The following is a 23,183-nucleotide window of genomic DNA, read 5'->3' as shown; positions in this document are numbered from 1 at the left end:
ATTCACTAAGCAGCTCTTGGGCAACAGCTCTGTGGAACACAGAATGGAAACTACCCTAAATTAATGGAAAAACACAAACAGCATGTAAAGCTGTTGCAAACCATTGTGCCTAGAGCAGTGCCCGGTACATCATAGGGTTTTAACAAACTTGTTGTACGAAACGAAAAGGGGTCAATGTATTGTAACAGTTCCCAGACATAGTTGATTGTGGAATCTGGAACCTTGTTTTTTGTTTGTTTGCTTGTTTTGTTTTGTTTTGAGTACCACCTGTGGGACTAACTGTGCCAAGAAACACGCTTGGAAAAATGCTTCCCTGTGGAAACACAGTCCTATTAATGAACACGAACTAACCCAAAAGAATCGAGCTTAGCATTCTCACTAACATGGATTGTTACAGGAGAGATGTTCTACCTATCTGAAAGTCTGTATGTTCACCTCAACAGGTTATCTGTCATCCACTTGCTCACATGCAACAAGGCAGAGCCTAATAACAGTATTCACACATAGGCCTCCACTTATGTAACTCCCCTCAATTCTCCTTTTTTTTTTTCCCCTAATATCTCCAAGGCAACACTACTAAAGGAAAAGCTGGGAAACCAGCTTTTACTAGAAGCACTGACAAACTGCCACAGCTCTGCTCCTCTTCTCCCTTTTTCTCCAGGAACTACCTGCCACCGGTGTTGTTCCTCTCACACACAGTATATGGCCATCCTCACTCTCTTGATTTAATCTCTCACTTCATTTAAGAGAACAAAACTAAACTAGCACTGTAGTTTATTTAAGGTCTTTTAATCAATGCCATCATTCCTTCTTTCAGGGAAACTCTTTTCTCATCCCTCCCTCCTAATAGTAAATGTATCTCTTCCCCTCCTAGATTCTCATTTCTCTAACTTTGCATTACCTGCCTCAAATTGCACTCATGTCCGAGAATCAAAGCCTCCTTCACTCCTGGGCAACAATCTTCACATGAAGTGGGAGGATCACAACGTTTGATCCAAATAACAACAACAACAACAACAACAACAACAAGGCAACTATTTCAACAAGAGGTGAGAAGTTACAGATCTTTATACATAATTGTTTTAGAAATTAATAACGCACACGCAGAGAACTTAAGAGCCCATCCATATAAAAGTATAAACGAATCATCAAAGTTCTGCACCAAAGTGAAATTCGGGACTTTTAAGTGTTCCTTTAAGGGACGCGTAAAGGAAAGGGGCTGCTGAAGTTTGAGGAGGGGGCGGTTCTGGCACAGCACTCGGGGGTTCCGTGGGGACGCGGGGACGCCGCCGGCGGGGAGGTGCCGGTCACGGCTCTAGGGGATCTCGCGCCAGATGCCGGTGCTGACCACACGATCAACTTCGTCCCGGGCCTTTCACCCCGGAGCCCCCACGGGGCGGCCCCGGGACCCCCCCAGGGCCCTCTGCCTCTCGCCGGGATCCACAGGGCTGACGGGATCCGGCCGGTACCTGGTCATAAGGGGACTTCTCCAGCATCTGCGTGCACAGATCGGCGCAGAGCTGGAACTTCCTGCGCCTAAAATAGCTCCAGGCCAGGAGCAGCGGCTCCATCTCCGAGCCCATGGCGGCCGAGGGCGGCCCGCGAAGGACCGGGGCCGGGGCCTGGGAGGGCGGGGTCGAGGAGCAAGAGGCGTCCAGCTCTGCCCAGCAACGCGCGGAGGCAGGGGCCTAGCCTGAGAGGTGCCCGCCTCGCGCCTGAGAACAGGAAAAAGAAAACCCACCACGAGTCGAACTCAGCTACGAGGCTTGTCAAACCTTGGCTGCAGAAAGTGTGTACTTTTAAAAGATACATATTTCATTAACCTCGAGAAGAAGGCACCATGGCTAAATTAAGAGGTAGTGACTTAGACACCTCCGACTGGGGTCCTCCACTCTCCCAAAGGAGGACCGGTTGCCTAGCAGCGAAACGCTCTGCTTCCTCTGCCAGGCTGAGAAAAATCCCAGGTGTTGACCCTACAACGGGTGTCCTACTCTTCCTTGCACGCTTTCCTGCCCCTATCATTTATCCTTCCAATTCTAGAAACACAAACATGAGACCAGTTTCTTCAATACCATACTGCCCACCAGAACCCAAGGATTCTAAAAGCCCTCAACAAATCTCAGTGTTCGAATAGAAAGGGGTATTGGATACTGCTTAGTCCTATCGAGGCATTTTACAGATGAAAAACTGAGATCGGCTCAGAGAAGAGAAATTATTCACCCAAAGTCGCATGAAGTTAGGGAGCGGGACTGTAATCTGGGCTACAGATTAGGCTGTTACAGATAGGCTGTTAATGCCGCTATTATACAATGCATAAGGATTCTGGATTACAAATTGGTGACTTTTTTACAAACAAAATAACATAACACAAAATTTTAAAAAGGAGCTTTTTGAAATGCCATCTCCAACCAATTGCTGTTTGTCAAATGCTTACTTGTGCGGAATGATTTTGAAACGCCCAGAGTCTAAGAGACCCCCAAAAACGAACCACCAGAGTCCAGAGTCAAAGCTAAGCAGCAAGGGTCATTTATTGCAGGTTCGAACCTGGACCTCTGCGCCCCCCTTGCCGGTGACGCCAAGAGGCCCTGAGAGAGGTTTTTACACCCCTTTTATAGACAGGTACAAACAAGTCATGGGGAAATCAGGAATTTTCCACAGTTACAGAGCTGCGATTGGTTGGTGTTTAAAGTTGGACACTTAACAGTATTCGATTGGTTCCTGCCTTTAGGTCAGACCACAACCGCGGGTACGGGTATCACAATGATTGATCAGGAATATACGGATGTGCCAAGTAACAATGGTTGATCAAGAATATACGGATGTGCCAGGCAATAATGATTGATCAGGAATACATGGGCGCGCCAAGCAATTGTACAGAAGCAGAACAAGCTGGTTAAGCTTGGTTAGGTTTCAGTTTCCCACAACTTAAGCTTTTAAGTTTCAATTTTCTCAGGCCTCTCAATTTCTTTAGGCACAATTCTGGCTTCTCTCTAGAGATTTACACAGATATGAAAAAAGAAGTGTGACTGGGCTAAATCTAGGTAGACTTCGTTAGGAAAGGTATCTTTTTTCCTTGCCTCTTTCCTACCACAGTGGGAGAGGCAAGAGGAAAAATAATACTGAAGAACTTTCTGGTCAGGTCTAAATCTCCTTTTACAGATAAGAAACAACAACTCTTAGCAAAAATAAATCACTCACAGTTTTCTCAAACCACTAGGGTACCATAATGCAGACATTATATTTAATCCCAATATTTATATATTTCATAAATATCAAAATAAAACTACCTTTCTAACCTGACTAATGGGTTGGGAGTAGTTTTCTTCTCCTTACTAAGCAGTATTTCTTGAATTTCTTGAATTTTTGCTTTTTAGAAGCAAATAGTAATCAGGGTTTTTTCTTTTTTAAAAAATGTTTATTTATTTATTTTGAGAAGGAGAGAGAGAGCATGAGTGAGGAAGGGACAGAGAGAGACAGGGAGAGAGAGAATTCCAAGCAAGCTTTGTACTGTCAGAGCAGAGCCCTATGCGGGGCTCAATCCCACTAGCCATGAGATCATGACCAGAGCCAAAATCAAGAGTCAGATGCTCAACCAACTGAGCCACCCAGGTGCCCCTATCCAGGTTTTGATTATTACAGTTATGTTTATTGTAATTAGTCCATTTTTGTTTCCCTCAAAGTGCTTCTAGAAACGTATTCTGTCCTAAGACAATAGCCTGTTGTTTCTGAGAGTCAGGTTGTAGGACTACACATGCTGGCAATTGCAATTGGGCTCAATATTTCAAAAGACTTTTTGTTTTCAGATACAATGTTGCTATGTAAGTGAGTCTCAACTCCAGCTCCATGTTAGACAGATTTTTAAATAAAATTTTTATTTTAGAACAGATTTAGATTTGTGAAAAAGTTGTAAAGAGAGTACAGAGAGTTCCCATATACTCCTCACCCACTTTCTCCTATTGTTAACATTTTATGTTAGTACAGTACATATGTCACAATGAAGGAACCAATATTGACACGTTGCTATTAACTCCACGGTATATATGGATTTCAATAATTTTCCCCTGATATCCTTTTTCCATTCTAGGATCCCACTTTGGATACCTTATTACACTGAATTAGTAATGTAAAGGTTAAATTGTAGTGTTAGGGCTAACCTGTAGCCTTGAAAAATAACAGCTTTGTTTTAACACTGTAGGTTAAGAGATACCAGCCTTATCCTATCAATCAAGGGAACAAAAGTTCAAGGAAAATCAACTGGATTAGTGTTTGATTGGATTGGGGCAAAAGCATGTCGGAACTGTTTCCACCCCCATCTGGAAACTATTTCTTTGTTCTGTTCCCAGGTGATGATAAGACGATGTGGTGGGCTATAAGAACTCTGTACCCAGCTGTTCAGGCTGCACTCTGGTCGAGAGTGTCAGGCCTGATCGGTCTGCCTTGCCTCTCATTGCAATAAACTTTGTTGTGACTGTCACTGGTGCCCATAGCATTCTGTTTCAGGAATCGTGTGGATGCAACAGTATGTCTCCTTCCTCTGGTCTGTGGCAGTTTCTCAGGCTTTCCTTGTTTATGATGACCTTGACAGTTTTGAAGAGTACTAGTCAAGTATTTTGTAGAATATCTGGAAAACTTTTAAAAATACAGGTACTCAAATTCCATCCTTCAAGATTCTGATTTAAATAGCTTGATGTAGAGCTAAAACATCAGTTTTTTGTTTTTCTTTTTAAGTTTCCTGGTTAATTCTACTAGGCAGCCAGGGTTGAACAACTATCATGTTGAGTTCCACATGGTCTTGCATATATTGAGATTATTGCCAACTTCCTAGACAAGAACAAGATTTTTATAAGTGGTAAAAATAAAGAGACATACAAGTATGGAACAAAAAAGAGGCATTAAAAATATTTTAGGACCATAATAATTCATATTAGCTTCTTTCAGAAGGCTGTTAATTTTTTTTTTTCCTTTTAGAAAAGTCAAATGGAGGGGCGCCTGGGTGGCTCAGTCAGTTAAAGTGTCCGACTACGACTCAGGTCATGATGTCTCAGTTTGCGAGTTTGAGCCCCACGTCAGACTCTGTGTAGACAGCTCAGAGCCTAGAGCCTGCTTTGGATTCTGTGTCTCCCTCTCTCTCTGCCCCTCCCTGCTTGCACGCACTCTCTCTCTCTCTCTCTCTCTCAAAAACAAATAAACATAAAAAAATTTAAAAAAAGAAAAGTCAGTCGGCTTGGAAAATTGTAGAATACTTAGCAAATTGCAGGATGTGAAGCACGTCTAAATGTAGCATAAACTGAGCCTTTAGAAGATTATAAGTTGTGTAAATTTTTAATTGTGTAAATATGTTAATTGATTATGTGAATGTGTAGATAGACTTTATTACATTTTTTATAATTTCTAATCCGTAATGCAGAAACCATTTTTTAATGTTTACTTATTTATTTTTGAGAGAGAAAGACAGAGAGAACGTGTGCACAAGTGGGGGAAGGGCAGAGAGAGAGAGGGAGACACGGTATCCGAAGTAGCTCTGGGCTCTGAACTGTGAGCACGGAGCCCGACTCAGGGCTCAAACCCACAAACCTGTGAGATCATGACCTGAGCTGAAGTCAGACACTTGACTGACTAAAGCCAACCAGGCACTCCAGAAACCACTTTTTTAAATGGCATGCTAGTAACAGGAAGCATAGTAAATGTAACAGCTCCTAGTGAAAAGGGTAGATAGGACTTACTAGGGCCATTTTCAAACTGAGGAAAATGAAGCACAGAGAAACAACTTAATCCCTTTGAAAGAAAGGGTCAGTTTCACAATCAGAGCTAGATCTCAGTTCCTGGATCCTTATCTTTTGCTCTCCAGCAACTACATATCCCTTTAGGTTAATTCTGTTTAAAGTCAAATACTATAGGGGCGCCTGGGTGGCGCAGTCGGTTAAGCGTCCGACTTCAGCCAGGTCACGATCTCGCGGTCCATGAGTTCGAGCCGGCATTAGGCTCTGGGCTGATGGCTCAGAGGCTGGAGCCTGTTTCCGATTCTGTGTCTCCCTCTCTCTCTGCCCCTCCCCCGTTCATGCTCTGTCTCTCTCTGTCCCAAAAATAAAATAAAAAACGTTGAAAAAAAAAATTAAAAAAAAAAAAAGTCAAATACTATAGATATGTAACTTTAATTGTCAAAAGTTAACTTTTCTTAAATGTTACATTGGTATTATTCAGACCATTTAACGTTAACCCAAAAGAAAAGCAGTTAAACTGGGATCTTCTCTTAGTCAACAAGTATTTGTGTAGGCCCTATGCTTGGTGATAAGAACAGCAGAGAGGAACAAGAGAGGTCTCCAGTCACAAAGATACTTAGAATAAAGAGTAGTTAGGGGAAAGAGCATTGAATTTGAGGTCAGACTTACTGGCTGTGTTTTCTCAGACAAATTAGGAATCAATATAGGATGGTAGTTAAGAAGTCGGCTCTGGTGCTACAGTTCCTATATTTGAACCCCTGACTCTCCCATGCACTAAATGTGGGGATCGTGGGCAAGTGGCTTAATAGTCCCATGCCTCAGATATGTGCTTCATCCATAATGTAAATGTTCTTTAAGAATTTTTTATTCTGCATTAAAGGCCTAGAAAAACACACATGATGGATGAAACTCATAAGAAATGTTAACTATAGATAGTAAGTATGTCATAGACCTATAGGACATGCTAAACATAGAATAGACATTTATGTGTTAAACACATTAAGAGAATGAAAAAATGAGTGTTACTTGTAGATAGAAAGAGATGGAAAGCAAAATAAGCCTTAAATACTCATAAAGCATGGATCAGCTTTATCTACCTCAAATTGGCCACCCGTTGGTATCATCCATTCTAGCCCACTTGTCCTCTGCTTAAAATACATACCGTTGCTCATAAGGTTATCACAGAGCTATAACTGTAGCTATGTATATTTGCCTCTTCTTCTCTCCAATAGAGCAAACATCTGGCACCACAGATCTTCCATCTCTAAACTTTCTTGCCTGCCCTTGACTCTGGTCCTTGTAACAACACCATCTGTGATAAAGAAAGGTGATGTAAAGAGAGTCAGGACACAGGCACTTTGAGCAAACCACAGGCCATGCGGTCCTTTCACCTATTTGCACTAAATATCTTAACCTATTCAATCCCATTCCCTTTGCTTCTCACTGTAGATTTTAAGTTGATTTAACAAACTAGCCATTTTGGTCTATGAGCCTTTCAATTTCAGGACTTCCAGGATAAGCCCACTAGTTAGTGTACTTAGAAGCCACCATAGCATTTCCCCACTACATATAAAATGGGAATGAGGATGATGACTACGAGAACAATGATGATGATGGAATGACTATTTTATGGGATGGTTGTAGAGATCAAGCCAATTTCATTTAGGCAAGGCATAATTACATTGTCTATTCAAAAAACACAGAAACACATTGGGATGGAAACCAACAATGTATGCAACCAGGGATTGCCTCAATTTTCAGTCAGACACATTTATTACATCCTAGAGAAAGAGTATTTTGAGACAATACCAAAGAAACTGGAAGTCGTTCTTTTTTACCCATTCTTGAGAAAGTGCTTAATAAATATCTATTGATATTTTAGCAAAAAATTCTTTTGAATACATAGTATGAGATGCCAGGAATACAGACTGAATAATGGAGGTGAACAAACAAGTGCAATAGAAGGAGGTGGGAGCCATGATAAACCCAGGAAGGGACAAGGGTACGAGTGAAGGCACGGGGCTGGGTGATTTTACATCTTCTCCATGGTTGGTAAAGAGCTTTGTGGTCAGCAGGTCAGGGAAAGCTTCACAACATGAAATCATGTGATCAGGAAAGAAGATGTGGAAGGAAAGAAGCAAAGGTGGGCTCAAGCCAGATCATCAAGAGCATGGAACATCACATAGTGGAACTTGCACATCCAATGAAAAACCACGAGGGAAATTTTACCAGAGAATAAGAACAACTTGGCTGATTTAGAGTGAAGGTAGGAAGATCACTTAGGATACTCCTGTCATAGTTAAGGTACAACATGCTGGAAGTAATGGGCATGGACGCAAGAGGCAAACAAATGTCGAAGAAATAAAATCAGTAGAACTTGGACACTGATTGGATATGTGGAGGGCATTTGGCTAAGGAAAGAGAGAAAACTAGTCTAGTTCTCAGGTTTCCAAGTGGCGAGTGTACGGATAGGGGGGCCAGTCACCAAGATCAGAATGAAGGAGAAGGAATGGAGTGAGAAAAAATGAGAGTAGTTCAGTCTGGGGCATAATGATTTTATTGCCTCTGGGACAGCAGGATGGAGATGTTCTGTTGGTTACTGGAAAGAGATGCACAGAAGAGGCCATGAAAACAGTTCAGTGATGGAGATAAAATTTGAGACTCACATAATTATATATCTGTTCATCAAAGGCAATGGAGAGAATGAGATTACCCCCATGGAGAGTTTGTGGAATGAGAAAAGAAAAGAACCAAAGCAGAACCATGCAGATTACTAACATTAAGAGACAGGTAATGGAAAGAAGAGAGATAAAACATACCAAGAAGGAATGCTCAGACATGTAAGAAACCAGATCTAAGAAGACAAGATGAGTGTGGGATCGTGAAGCCAAACTATAGAGAGAATTCCAAAAAAGAAGCAGTTCAACCATGTTAAATTCTGAAAAGATACGATGAAAACTAAAATAAAAAATAAAAATAAAAAAAATAAAAATACCAGGTTTGGCCGTAAGTCACCCATTTACAATATTTGTCTCCATTTGACTACAGTGGAGTCAAGAGAGAACAGGCAAAGAAATCTGCGTGTAATTAGCTGAGGTGAGAATCAGACCTAAGAAATAGACACACGAATAGAAGGTATTCTTTCAAGGAACAGTCACTCAAGCAAATGATTTAAAAATATTTGCAGGGGCGCCTGGGTGGCGCAGTCGGTTAAGCGTCCGACTTCAGCCAGGTCACGATCTCGCGGTCCGTGAGTTCGAGCCCCGCGTCAGGCTCTGGGCTGATGGCTCAGAGCCTGGAGCCTGTTTCCGATTCTGTGTCTCCCTCTCTCTCTGCCCCTCCCCCATTCATGCTCTGTCTCTCTCTGTCCCAAAAATAAATAAACGTTGAAAAAAAAATTTAAAAAAAAAATAAATAAATAAATAAATAAAAAATAAAAATAAAAATATTTGCAAAGCCACATGCATGTGTTTGAATTAACACAAGTTTTATACTTTGTGGTGGTTCACCATATAATAGATGCTGTGTTCAATTTTTTTAAGCTATAGGGCTCTGGGGTGCCTGGGTGGCTCAGTCAGTTAAGTGTCCAACTTCAGCTCAGGTCATGATCTCATGGTTTGTGAGTTAGAGCCACACATCAGGCTTTCTGCTTTCAGCCAGAGCCCGCTTCAGATCCTCTGTCCCCCTTCTCTCTCTCTGCCCCTCCCCTGCTCTCTCACTCTCTCTCTCAAAAATAAACTTAAAAAAAAAAAAAAAAGCTATAGGGTTCTACTACTGACAATTGCATAAACCACTGATTCTGGGGTAGAAACTTTTCTCTAAAATGGATGTGATTTGAGGTAACATGTTTTTAGTCTTTTTGCTCAGGAAGAAGTGGTACTTTTATACTCCTGGACTCTACTGAAAAGGTGAACTCATTATTAGTACTAGTATGGGACTTATTCTACTATTTAAGCTTTTTTTTTTTTTAAGCCATTGAATGAATAATTCCCAGGAATATACAAGCAAATGCCATTCAATATTAAAGTAGGAGTCACTAACAGATTTATCTATTTACCAGTATAACAATGGCTACCATTTATTGAGCTCTTATTCTGGGTGGATTGGGCACAATATTAGGTTCTACACATGCTCTTAAGTCTCCTCACTAACTCTGCAAGCTTGGTTCTATTATTGTCCCCATTCTACAGAAGAAGAACTAAGACTTGAACTTAGTTGTTTGCTCAGTTATCCAGTGAGTCTGTGCACAACGAGGATTTGAATTTATGTGGAGTCAAGATCCTACACCCTTCACCGGATGAGCAACTTGTATTTTTTCAAAAGTACAAGATGCTCTAGTCACACTGAATTTCTCCCTATTCCCTCTACACTTGATGTACTTGAAGCATTCTGTGCCTTTGCACATAGCTGCAGTGTCTTATCTCCATCCCCCATGCCTTTTGTCTGGTTGGCATAGATTCAAGCCAACTTTCAACCCTATTTTGAACTCTACTGATTCTCCAAAGACCTATCTGCAAGATGCTCTCAGTACCCCTCTTATAAAACTTCTTATGCTACACTATAATATCTGTCTCCTTGTAGACTTTAATGTTATTCATCCCTTTCCCAGAAGCCTAGCATACGGTGCACGCATGGCATAGACATTTCATAGATTCTTGGTGAATGAATGGCCGAATGAAGTTCAATAACTACTATACCAAATTCAAAATTGATGGTTATATTTTGAAATAAATAATTTAATCTTTGAATATGCATTGTGGCATCTATCTAAAGGCTTAGGGAACCAATTTAACCATGCCAAAACTTAGTGTCAAATAACTTGTTTTCATTAAAATACCAAAGCCTTTGGAGATCAGTCTATATTAATAGAGTCTACCTAAAGCAATTTGAAATTTCTTTTCAAAAAGAATTGAAAAGGGATAATCCTTAAAGGGAATAAAAGTCTGATTTTGTAAAGACTGATTTTTGGTTTTTATTTTCTAAAATGATCCATTTAAAGATCTTATACATTTTTAAAGATAGCTTAAATATTATACAAGTTATCAGAAAGTTCACTTGCTTTAAGCTAGTGGATATTTTTTCTAATACTTTTCTGTAATTCCAATATTACTAGGTAAATGTTTCTTAAGATCTCAAATAAGCCTTTTTTTTTTTTTTTAGATAATTTCTTGGACACTTCACGTATCTTCTTGATACAATCAATCCTCTTGATAATTAGTTATTCACCAAGCATTTATTGAATGCCTACCGGTGCCAGGCACTTTCTAAGCTATGGGTACAGTGATTATTAGAGCAAAGACTCTCTCCTCTCATGGATGGGGAGAAGAGATTACGACTATTGGTAAACTAGTAATATACCTACCTTAAACCACAACCAACGTCATACTCAACAATATACCCTTAGAAGCATTCCCAGTAAAATCTGGAATAAGCGATGCTAGCACTACTGCTATTTAATACTGTTCAGAAAATTATAGCAATGCAATAAACAGAGTAAGAAGTTTGGCTATCAGAAAGGAAGAGCCAAGATATTATTGTTTGTCAGTTGTAGATAATTGTCTTTCTAGGAAATGGAAAGTTCTTATTTTTTTAATGTTTATTTCATATTCCATAACTTCTTGGACCCTCTGATTCAATGATTTGAAATGTTACCTTCATTATATGCTAAATTCGAGTATAGAATGAATATTGTTTCTGGGTTGTGTGTTCAGGGTCATTGACATGAAGGTCAATATTTTTGAAAGTATAACACTGTTTTAATTTCTGTAGCTCTATTTACAAATCTTTACATTTTTTTCAAGTCCTCGAGTTTATGTGAGCCTTTATTCATAAACTATTTTCAGTTATGAAGTTAGTCACAATCCAATATTACTGGCATTTTAAGTATGTGAATAATGATTTTTCCTAATCTACTGGGAAATATTCTCTTAATACTCTGCTCCTACTATAGTAAACTCCAAATCAAAAAAACTCTATAAAACTAGTGACTTCCTTGAAAATAAAGAAAATGCTTCTCAATTTCTGCACATGAGCTACACTACATTAACCCTAAATTACTGACCATCTACCAAAATCTATTTTCTTCTTGTGGCTCTTGAATGAAGCTATTACCTGTTATTTTGGCAAAGGTCTTAAGAAAGTGAAAATACAATTATTAAATATTCCCTTTTATTCTAAATTTGCTTGTTTCAGTCTGAATTTCACACGCAATTACACATCTGCTCAGGTGAGCCATCTAGGTGTTCTTAGAAATATTTATCAAGTCCCTTTGATTCATATCACATACGACAGCCTAAACGATTTTAAACCAAGCACATAAAGAGAGGCTGATTACATTCAATTGCTTTTTCCATCAAGTTTCTTGTACTCTGAAAATCAGATTCTAAAGTCTGAGAATGAATTAATTTTCAACAATTGAAGTAGGCTTAGAACTCTGTTGGTATAAATTCTGTTTATGTGACAGACAACCACTTCTGCCTCCATCTTGTCCTCATGCAGTTGAACATGATATGAAAGAGCACCTTATTTCCAGTCATTGGTAAGGGGTCATACAGATTCTTTAAAAATCACTTAAAAAAGGAAAATAAACCCAGGAGCTCCTGGATGGCTCAGTTGATTAAGCTTCCAACTGAAGCTCAGGTCGTGATCTTGTGGTTCTGAGTTGGAGCCCCACATCGGGCTCACTGCTGTCAGCATAGAGCCTACTTCCGTTCCACTGTCCCCCACTCTCTCTCTGCCCCTTCCTTGCTTGTTCTCTCTCTCTCTCTGAAAACAAATAAACTTAAAAAAAAAAGAAAAGAAAAAGAGACCTAGATTCTTTTCACTAAAAAAAAAAATGACAAAGATCAAAGCAAAATCTACCTATCCTATGACATTTATACATAGAGAATCCTAGTACAAATATTTAAAATATAAAATAAAAACACAGTAAATTGGTACAGCCACTATGGAAAACAGCATGGAGTTTCCTCAAAAAATTAAAAATAGAAATACCATGTAATCCAGTAATTCCACTACTGGATATTTACCTAAAGAAAATAAAAACACTGATATGAAAAGATATGTACACCCCTATGTTTACTGCAGCATTATTTATAATAGCCAAAATATGGAAGCACCCTAAGTGTCCATCTATAGATGAATGGATAAAGAAAATGTAGTGAATATATTTAGATATATATAATGGAATATCACTCAGCCGTAAAAAAAAAAGAATATCTTGCCATTTACAATAGGATAGACTTAGAAGGTATTATACCAAATGAAATAACTCAGAGAAAGACAAATACCTTATGATTTCACTTATATGTGGAATCTAAAAAAACAAAATGAGCAAATAAATAAACAAAAGCTCTAAACAAACAGACTCTAAATACGGAGAACAAACTGATGGTTGTCAGAGGGGAGGGAGTAGGGGAATGTGTAAAATTGGTGAAGGGGAGTGGGAGATACAGGCTTCTAGTTAATGAATGAATAAGTCAGAGGGATGAAAAGTACAGCATAGGAAATAAAATCAACGATATTGTAACAGTGTTGTATGGGGACAGATGGTAACTAATCCTGTAAGCATATAGCATAACATAAAGAGATGTCAAATCACTATGTGGTACAGTTGAAACCAGTGCGACATTGTCTGTCAACTATACTTCAATAAACTTCACATCTTAAAAATACAAAATAGAAGAACAGATTTAAAAAAATTTTTTAACGTTTATTTATTTTTGAGAGCCAGAGAGACAGAGTGCAAGCTGGGGAGGGGCAGAGAGAGAGGGGGACACAGAATCCAAAGCAGGCTCCAGGCTTTGAGCTGTCAGCATGGAGCCCGATGTGGGACTTGAACCCACAAACTGTGAGATCATGACCCAAGCCGAAGTCAGACTCTTAACCGACTGAGCCACCCAGGCACCCCAAAAGAACAGATTTTTTTAAAATGCAGTATACACCGTATTATTATATCTCTGCTTTCTACTCTGTCCAGCCCCAGGGACATTATATACATATATGAAAGGAGGGCAAAGAGTGAGAAAGTGTCTTTGATGTGGCTAGAACGCTGCTCATTTTTAAAAAATTAAGTTCTGGAATGTTCTACCACCACCATCCAAACTCCCCAGAAAGACCTAAAAGTCCTACAGCTCCTGGCTATTTCTCTGACCATATCTCATCCCCTTATTGACTCGCTTACTCCACTCATGTGACACTGGCCCCCTTGCTGGTCTTTGACTGGGCTTAGCAGGGCAATGTTGCACTTAGTCTTTGTAGACAGCCACATTCTTCCCCCACATAACCTCTCAGTCACTTAATGAAGGGGTCCTTCACTCTGTCAATTCATGAAGGTCCCCACTGACATGTCACTTCATTAAAGAGGTCCTCCCTACAAACCAGCCCCATCTCATTTCCCTGCCACTTTTTTCTCCATAGTACCTGACACCCCTTGGCATATTTCATAAGTATGCACATATACATTATCATCTATGTCTCTGCCCTCTCTTCTGCAGGATGCAAGCACCAAGAGTTGATACTTTGCTCTATCCTCAGTGCCTAAGGTAATGCTTGGCATATAATATGTCCTCAAAAAATATTTGCTGAATAAATTGCTTTCTCTCCAATAATATTAGGCTAAATAGTACAAGTTGTGGGTCACTATTTAGGTTTAAAGATCCAATTATTAATTAGCACGTTGATAAATATTAGCACTTGACAGTATGAATTATTTAATTGAACATAATGTCTATACCTTCTCATAAAACCACATAGAAAATTGTCAAATCAAGAACCTCTGCAACTCTGTCTCATTCTATTCATAATCTCTGGCCTTAGCCCTCTCTTTGCTGTTAGGGTCAATAGCAGAGTAGTCCCCTCACAGTATTCATTACTAGACAAATTTAGCAGAGAAATGAAGAAGAGTCATCTACCCAGCAGACTGCCTACCCTCACTTACATCCTGACTGCCCATCCCTGAACCCCCACTGGCCCTTTTTTTACAAACAATTTTTTTTAATGGTTATTTATTTTTGAGAGTGTGAACAGGGGAGTGGGAAAGAGAGAGGGAGACACAGAATATGGAGCAGACACCAGCCCCTGAGCTGTCAGCCCAGAGCCTTGTTGCGGGGCTGGAACTCACCAACTGCGAGATCATGACCTGAGCCGAAGTCAGATACTTAATCAACAGAGCCACCCAGGAGCCCCTATAGGAAGTTTGAACCCCTACTGACCCTTGAGAAGAAGAGAATGGCTAGAGGTGCATGGAGGAACATATTTTGTCTTCTTGTGAAAGTATCATATTTATGCTCACTGGCATTCCCCTTCCTTCCCTCAATATCCTAAACAATTATCCACTTCACTCCGGAAGTTCTAAAGTTCTAAGCATTTGTAGGGTGGTGAATTACATTACACGACTCCTTTTCCTTCGGGATATTATGGCAGATTATATTATTATCCCCACTTATTCACTCCTCCCTTGCAAGAAGATTTAACATCCTCACCCATTGTTGCCATGTGATTCAACACTGAGTTGGCCCCCATTGACATTGGACCTGGCCATGTGACTTGCTGTGACCAATGGGTCATGGGCAGAAAAAGTATACTACATGCTCTAAAACTTTAAGAGCCTTTCCGTGGTTGGCTTTGCTCTTTTCCCTCTGCTCCTTCAGCCTGAGACCTAGAATGAGAAGAGATGTAAAGCAAAGTATAGCCAGGCCATGTCACTGTAGCTGACCCACAACTACCCTGACCCACAATGTGAACAGGAAAGAAATGTTGGTTATTGTAAACTACTGAGATGCTTGGATCATTTGTTATTGCAGCAAAGCTGATATCTTCATACTCTTCTTTTTTCTCCCATGATTAGAATTCAAATATCCATTTCTACAAAATTAACAAGATGTGAAGAAGTCCCACATGAAGAACACTACTAATTTTACTGAAGGGCATATGAAAAGAAAAGTAAACAAATAAAAAAATACCATGTTCCTAGATAGGTAGATTACACAGTGAAAAGTTTCAGTTCTCTTCAAATTAATCTATAAATTCGGGGTGTTTTCAACAACTAGAATAGTTGAATCTGACATTCATCAGGAAGAACAGTCCCCCCCCAAAAAATTTTTGAGAAATAATAATAATGACCATCTTGCCCTACAAGATATTAAAAAATGTACACGGATGCTATAGTAATCAAAATAAGACGGTACTAGAACAGGTTCACAAGTAGATGGATGGAATAGAATAGAAAAGCCAGAAATGGCTACATATATGTGATGATTTAACAGATGATAAACATGGTATTTCCTCCCAACACTACCCAACCTGTTCTTTCTGAAATCATTCCAATCTCAGAAAATGGTACATCCATCTTTCCAGTTGCCTAGACCAAAAGCCTTACATATATGCTTATCTTCTCTTTATTAAATACACACATCCAAATTCATTAGCCAAGCCTATTAGTTCTACCTCAAAAATAGATCTAGAATCTACCTCTACTAAACCGCTTTGCCCCAACTATCCTTATCTCTTGTATCAATTACTGCTTTAGGCTCTTGGGACCTTTGACACTACTCAACACAGCAGCCAAAGTGACTCTTTCAAAATATCCTAAATCAGATCATGTCACTTCTTTCCTTAAAACCCCTCCAGTGTTGACCATCTCACCTGGATTTGAAAGCCAAAGTTCTTAATGCTAACTCATAAGTCCCTAAACGATCTGCCCCCTCTTCCACCCCATTAGACTTATCTAATCGATAAGACTGATCGATTAGACTTATCTAATCGATAATCGATTCGACTGATCTTATCGAATGCCGCCTTACATTAGCTTATTATACCGGAGTCACTCGAGCTTCTATGCTATTCCTTAAGTGGATCAAACATGGTGCATTAACAGGTTATTTGCACTTACTCTTTTCTCTACCAAGAATGCTCTTTTCCTAGATATCCACGTGAATTGCTTCATCCCCTCCTTCATGGTCTACATCTAATGCTATCTTATTAGAGTGCTCATCCGTGACCACCAAAATTAGTCACATAACTTTCCCAGTGCAAAATGAAAATGCAAGGTTTTTCATTTTCGGAATTTCAAGACAACAGAGCATTATAATATTGAACATTTGGAAAGGTTCAAAGCTAACATGTATTTTTCTATCACTTATCAACTTGTACATTAAGCCACTAATTTTATTAGGAAGACAACTAATTTTTATTTACATAAAATATAAACACAACATAAATCTAGTTTTGTTTCTGTTACATACAGTAAGACACTCTCTATGATCATGTGTCAATCTCTTTCATAATTTGTCTACACAGTATTTCACAGGATATGAAGGAATGATCATAAGAAAAATTAATGGTGCTCAAAAATTGTATCAGATGATGTCAGTGATTTAACAGTACACTTACTAAGCTTTTCTTAAAGGTATATTATGTTCAAAGGCTATAAACCCCTCAATTTATGATTATTGAGTTGAGAACCATCCTGTTTTCTTCCAAGTACAGAATGTTTTATTTCTGTCACTTTTTCTGAAATCAGTACTTAACCCATCTCATTTTTTATTTGTTTGTTATTATTTTTCCAGAAGGCCCATCTCATGATAATGTGTAACTAACCAGGACTCGCGTTGTATGGCACAGGTTTTCATGTAGATGTATTACCAGTGTGTGTGTGACATTGTTTGAAACAACCTTTACTCTTCACGTCTGAGAACAACCACCACAACAACATAATAATAAGCTTTTTCTAAAACCTTTTTGAGATGCTGGACTTCTTTTTGATCTTCCAGTTCAAGTTCACTTATTGTCTAACAAACAAATCAATCAATGCCATTGAATTATTTCAATTAAATCCCTTCTTTTTTCATTTAATTCCTGTTTTGAGAAGGATTATTAATTAGCCAAATGATTCCTTTTCTGGGGAATGTTCCACAACTCTTTGGTGAAATGAGCATATTACATATGTGCCTTCTTAATTGACTACTTAACTACTTAACTTACTTAACTACTTCTGCAGCAAAGTTAGAATGTTAACACTGCTTTTCTTACATATAAAGTTTATCATCTAATTTCAAAATGTTAAGAGCTTTCCCCATTCTGTCTAGTCTAGTCATCCACTCCAGTCTCTGCTTATGTTTCTACTTTTCAGCTAAAGTTCTAAGTTAGTGTTCAAATTTGTTGTGAAGTTTTAATTTTAAATTTTTCCCCAGTCCTGATCAAAAGAAAGGAAGAAATAACTCAGATAACTCACTGAATAATGACTTAAATGGGCCTATTTATCTTGTGGTCTTCCAAGAGTCCTGTCACTATGTCAACCCCATTAGAATGTGGATCAACATAAATTATAAGATATTCATAAAGTTCCCTCTCCATAATTAGATTTTTACTCACAGGACTGGGTATTATCTGATATTTAAAAATTAATAGGAAAGGATAAAAAAAATCAACAACAAAGTTAATCTTCAGGAAAGGATGTGTTCTAAGATGTGCCAATGTTCATTCAGTAGAGCTGTTTCAAGCCTGTGGAGGAACTCTGTCTCTTCCTCCCCGTGAATACTAATAAAAGAATCTGAACAAGTTGGAGAAGATAAAGTATATTCAGTCGCTAAGCCAGAAGATCAACAAAGTAGGAAAGGCACAATTTTGAGGATGAGTTAACATGTCCCATTTGTTAACAGTATTTTTGAGGACCCTCGTGTACTCATGCTCTCATACATTTTGTAGAAATTGCTTGGAAAACATTCCTCAGGCATCTGGGAGCTTTTTTATATGGAGACCTTTACGAATTCCACTCAAGTGCCCCAATTGCAGAAGTATTATTGAAATTCCTCTAACTGGTATTGAATCTTTACCTGTTAATTTTGCATTAAGGGCTATTATGGAAAAGTACCAGCAAGAAGTCTGTCCAGATATCGTTACCTGTCCCGAACTTTACAGACAATATTAAATGTTTACCGTCTCCTAGATAAAAAATTAGTTCGTGGTCATTGCCTTACCATAGGTTAACGTCATGGTCATCCCATAGATGATCTTCAAGGTGCCTATCTGAAAGAAAAGGATACACCCCAAAAACTGCTTGATCAGTTAACTGACACACACTGGACAGATCTTACTCATCTTATCCAAAAACTGGAAGAACAGAAATCTCATTCAGAGAAGATGGTCCAAAGTGATAAGGAAGTTGTTCTCCAGTATTTTAAGGAGTTAGTGATACATTAGAACAGAAAAAATTTTTTTTTCTTCCTGCTCTGGGTAAAGTTAGCAATCTGATTAATCAAGAATACACTCCACAAATTGAAAGAATGAAAGAAATATGAGAGCAGCAGCTTGAATTGATGACACTGACAACATCTTTACAGGAAGAGTCTCCACTGAAATTTCTTAAAAAAGTTGATGATATCTGCCAACATGTACAGCTTTTGAAACAAAGACCACTTCCTGATGTTCACCCTGTTGAAATTGAGGGTGAGCCAAATATTGAAAGATGAGCCAAATATTGAAAGAAGATTGGAGCAGAACAGAAATTAGACAAATTAAGAAACTTCTCATTCCTGAAATGAAAATTTCTTCAAAGAGGGTGCCATGTTCCTGGCCTGATAAGGATGAAAAATAAGTCGAAGTTTTTAAGATTTTAAACATCGTTGTAGTTACATTAATTTTAGTGATACTGATGTTGATCCTCTTTTTTAACCAACACATAATAACCTGAAGTCTATCTTTTTACCAAAGTTTATCTAACAATTTGCATGATTTAAAGAATATGCTATGTCACACTTTATATTTGCTGAAGGAATTCATGTGGAAAATAGTTTCTCGTTGAAAATTCAAACCTGAATTGTTTAAATAGGCTTATTCTGTACAGCAGAAACTAACAACCATTGCTAAAGGGAGAAATAGGGTAGCATGGATAAATAGCAAACTAAACTATCAGAGTTGCAACAAATACAAATACACAGAAATGTTAAACCATCCATACTTCTCTTAGATGAAAATGTGTCAGAGCTAGAAATGATACAGAATGTGTCTAAACTAGAATAATTATCTAGTAACTACTTAATTTAATACATTATCCCATTTTATTTGATTGAGGCTGACTTTATCCCTGTGACCTTGAAACACTTCTGTACTGATACTGTCTTTCAGCATTATGCCACAGTGGTTGGTTACTGTTGCAGTTCTTTATGTATACATAGCTTTTAGGTTAAAAGATGGCAAAATTGTTAAAGTGTATATATACCTTTATTTTGATGTGGCCCGAAGCCTCTAAATGGGCAAAACAAGGAGGGTGAGTAGAGGTTTTAATTCAAACAGCAGTCTAAAAGTAATAAGGGATTGCATACATTAAGGATATTTCTGATCAAACATACATGATACATTAATGTATTTTAGATAAACATTGCATTAAATCTATCAACATTCATTCCTAACAAGTTATTGATTTTGGAAATGTGTTAGGGAACAATGACCTTTTCAAATAATGATCTTACTTTATGGTTTGTGTAAATTTGACTTTTGGTTAGTGCTTTATTTAGTCTTGCCAGTCAAATCTATTTTTGGATAAAAACTCTGAAAACACGTTACTAGAATAATATATTGTTGATATATTCCATCCTCATTTGATTTAGGTGGCACCATGTTAACTATATTTGTCTTAAAAATGGTCTTAAGTTCTCTGCCATTTGCTTATGTGAATATCAAAGTACCAATGATTTAATCTTTTCTTCAATTTTGCTTAAATGGGAGTCTGTGTAGCTATTAAGTCAAATCCCTTTGATTAGTTCCCTTATTGTTAACAGGGACTGGAATTGTGCTTGTGGTAGGACTGTTGGCTCTTCTGTCCATGGAACCATAAGTATAAGGTTATTTGCTTTCCAGAAATTCCAAATTGGCTGTTGCTCTTGGATCCATTCCCTAGGAGCCCTACCTAGCTCAAAGACTTTCAGGCCCTATTAGGGAATGCTCCTGGTCCTAGATTACATATAAAATATAATGAATTAATACGGCTATAGTTCTAAAATACTCCTAATTTTTAATTAAAAAAAAATTTTTAGTGTTTATTTTTTTGAGAGAGACAGAGCATGAGTAGGCTCCAGGCTCTGAGCTGTCAGCATAGAGCTTGACATGGGGCTTGAACTCTCTAGCTATGAGATCATGACCTGAGCTGAAGACAGATGCTCAACTGACTGAACCACCCAGGTGCCCCTACTGAGAATAAATCTTAACACAAAGATGGCTGGCTGTATTAAATCAAATTTATGATCAGAATCAGAATTATCTAGCACAATTAACAGTCGTGTGGGCAAAGAATATTTGGAGGGTATTAATGGAGGTGGAGGGGAGAGACATATTGAGGTATTGAAATAAACACAGCATAATGACTTTACGGAAGTTGCATTAAATTTTAGTCACAACATAAAAATGCCATGTACTTTTTGAGCACGTGTATTAGTAAGCAATGAAATTTGTTAGCTGTTGTGGGTCAAGCACTTACTGAAGTAGGTATTAACTTCTACTTTTTACAGATAAAGAAACATACCCTAAAGTAATTTGCCCAAGGCCAAAAAGCCAGCATATGGGAGAACCCGTGTTTTATTTTGAGTTCTTGCTCTCATGCTATCAAAACTTTAAGCCAATAGTTTTATTTTTATTAAATTAAAGCTTCTAATTTATGTCTAAGAATCATTTATAACTAAAAATTGAAGCATATACCTATGAACATTTTAGGTTTGACGTAAACATTTTGTAACTTGCCCGTTCTTAGTAGACAAAAACTATTTATAAATTTTATATAGTATGCATGAACATAGTCCAGAATACAAATAACTGATTCTTATACATGCTCCTTCTGTTTGGTAATTCTTACCAGGAGTATGAAATTGTAAAATTTAAAGTATATAATCTTGATATATTCCTAAGTTTTATACACAACAAAATATTTTAATAAACTTATTTTGCTACAAAAAAAAGATGTGCTAATGTTCAAAATGCTTCATTGTGAACTTTAAAAAAAAAGCAATTTCAGTATATAATAAACTAGTTGACTGTCCTTTGAACAAAGCCAATTATTCTAAAGAAAGATTTTTATCATAAGCATTCATGGAAAATTCTCTATAGACTTTAATGAACATCGTGAACAAACTAAAGATACTTTCATATGCATTTTTGTCAGAGATCAAAATAACATATTCTAAATCAGTAGTTTATAATCTTTTTATTACCCCTCAAACACCTCTCATGAACAGCATGCCTTGAAAAATTATGTGAACCAAACTGCAAATATTAATTATCAATTTATTTTTCAACCCTTCTGAATCAAAGCTTTATATTATAATTTTCTGATTAGTTCCCCACAAGACAGTAATTAATTGCAACTTTATAGTGGAGAAACCTGGTAGGCACCAACTTAACCAAGTGACCAAAGTTGATATAACCAATAACAGAACAAATAGAAATCATCTGCCTCTGGATATGATGTACTAAGATGGACAGACACTGCTTTTATTACTGCTAAAAATGTATAATGTGATCTAGTAATGAGGAAACATCAGACAAACCCAACTGAGGAACATTCAACAAAATAATCTGCATTCTTCAAAATGTCAAAATGTTGGAAGATAAAAAAGACCCAGAAACTTTTCCAGATTAAAAGAGACATGGAAATAAAAATGCAACATGTGAATAGGATCCTGGATCCTATTGAAAAATTTTTAAATTTTTCCTATAAAGGACATTAATTGGACAATGGGCAAAATTTGAATAACATTTATAGATTAAATAACAGTAATGTATCATTGTTAATTTGCTCCTGCGCCACCCTCTGTTTTTAGTAATCTCTGCAGGATTATAACAGAACAGGGTCTCTCTCTATGTTCTTGCCCTTGCCCCAGCCGACCACTGATGCTTGTCACTCATAAACTTGTGGTGGGAAATAGGGTAGATGTTCCTGGTCCTTTTTGTCCAGCCTCTTGGGCTTCGTCAGGCCTGTGAGTCTGGCCTGGCAGTTAGACTTTTTTAGTACTCCTGCCCTCTCCCCAGGACAGTCAAATGCTACCTTGTATCTCTGATCTTATTTGGGGGAGTTTTCTGTTCCCAGCCCAGTAGTATCAGACCTCTGCTTTGTGTTGGTATTTATACGGTATTCCTGGACCCAAGTGGATTTCCTGCACCTCCCTGAGAGCTGATAGATTTTGTAACTACCCCTCCCCTATCAGCAGTGGATCTTTGTCTGAGGCCTATGGTCCAGGTTAGTGGGCAGAGTTGTCTAACAGCAGCCAACCACCTATCAGGCCTGTGTGCCTGTACCACAAAGGGGGCCACTGTCCATTTTCGTGCTCTCCCCCTGCTCTGATTTCTTCCTCATGAAAGCCCTCAAGGAGTTTATAGCTGCTACGGGAGTCCAACATTAACGAATTGTGCAAGTAGGTATAAAATTACAATTTTGATAAGTCTTTAAAAAACTTTTTTAACATTTATTTTTGAGAG

The 23,183-nt window shown here is 38.1% G+C and overlaps 1 protein-coding gene and 1 pseudogene across 2 annotated transcripts in view; one reads left to right on the top strand and one right to left on the bottom strand.

Annotated features, from left to right (window-relative positions):
• TTC8 (tetratricopeptide repeat domain 8) overlaps positions 1–1,639 on the bottom strand; it is a 59,274-nt gene extending 57,635 nt beyond the window's left edge. Inside the window, exon 1 of one of the 2 annotated variants that reach the window (XM_030319757.2) lies at positions 1,470–1,639. In XM_030319757.2, coding sequence (XP_030175617.1) covers positions 1,470–1,583 — 114 coding nt within the window. In that variant the 5' untranslated portion in view covers positions 1,584–1,639. The remainder of the gene's footprint in view (positions 1–1,469) is intronic. The other variant, XM_030319758.1, reaches the window with a different exon arrangement.
• LOC115517096 lies at positions 1,582–19,521 on the top strand (annotated as a pseudogene).
• Positions 19,522–23,183: the final 3,662 nt, after the last annotated feature.

This window comes from Lynx canadensis, chromosome B3, assembly GCF_007474595.2.
Source record: "Lynx canadensis isolate LIC74 chromosome B3, mLynCan4.pri.v2, whole genome shotgun sequence".
NCBI lineage: Eukaryota > Metazoa > Chordata > Mammalia > Carnivora > Felidae > Lynx > Lynx canadensis.
Note: the sequence above shows the minus strand (reverse complement) of the source record. Positions and strands in the feature narration are given on the sequence as shown.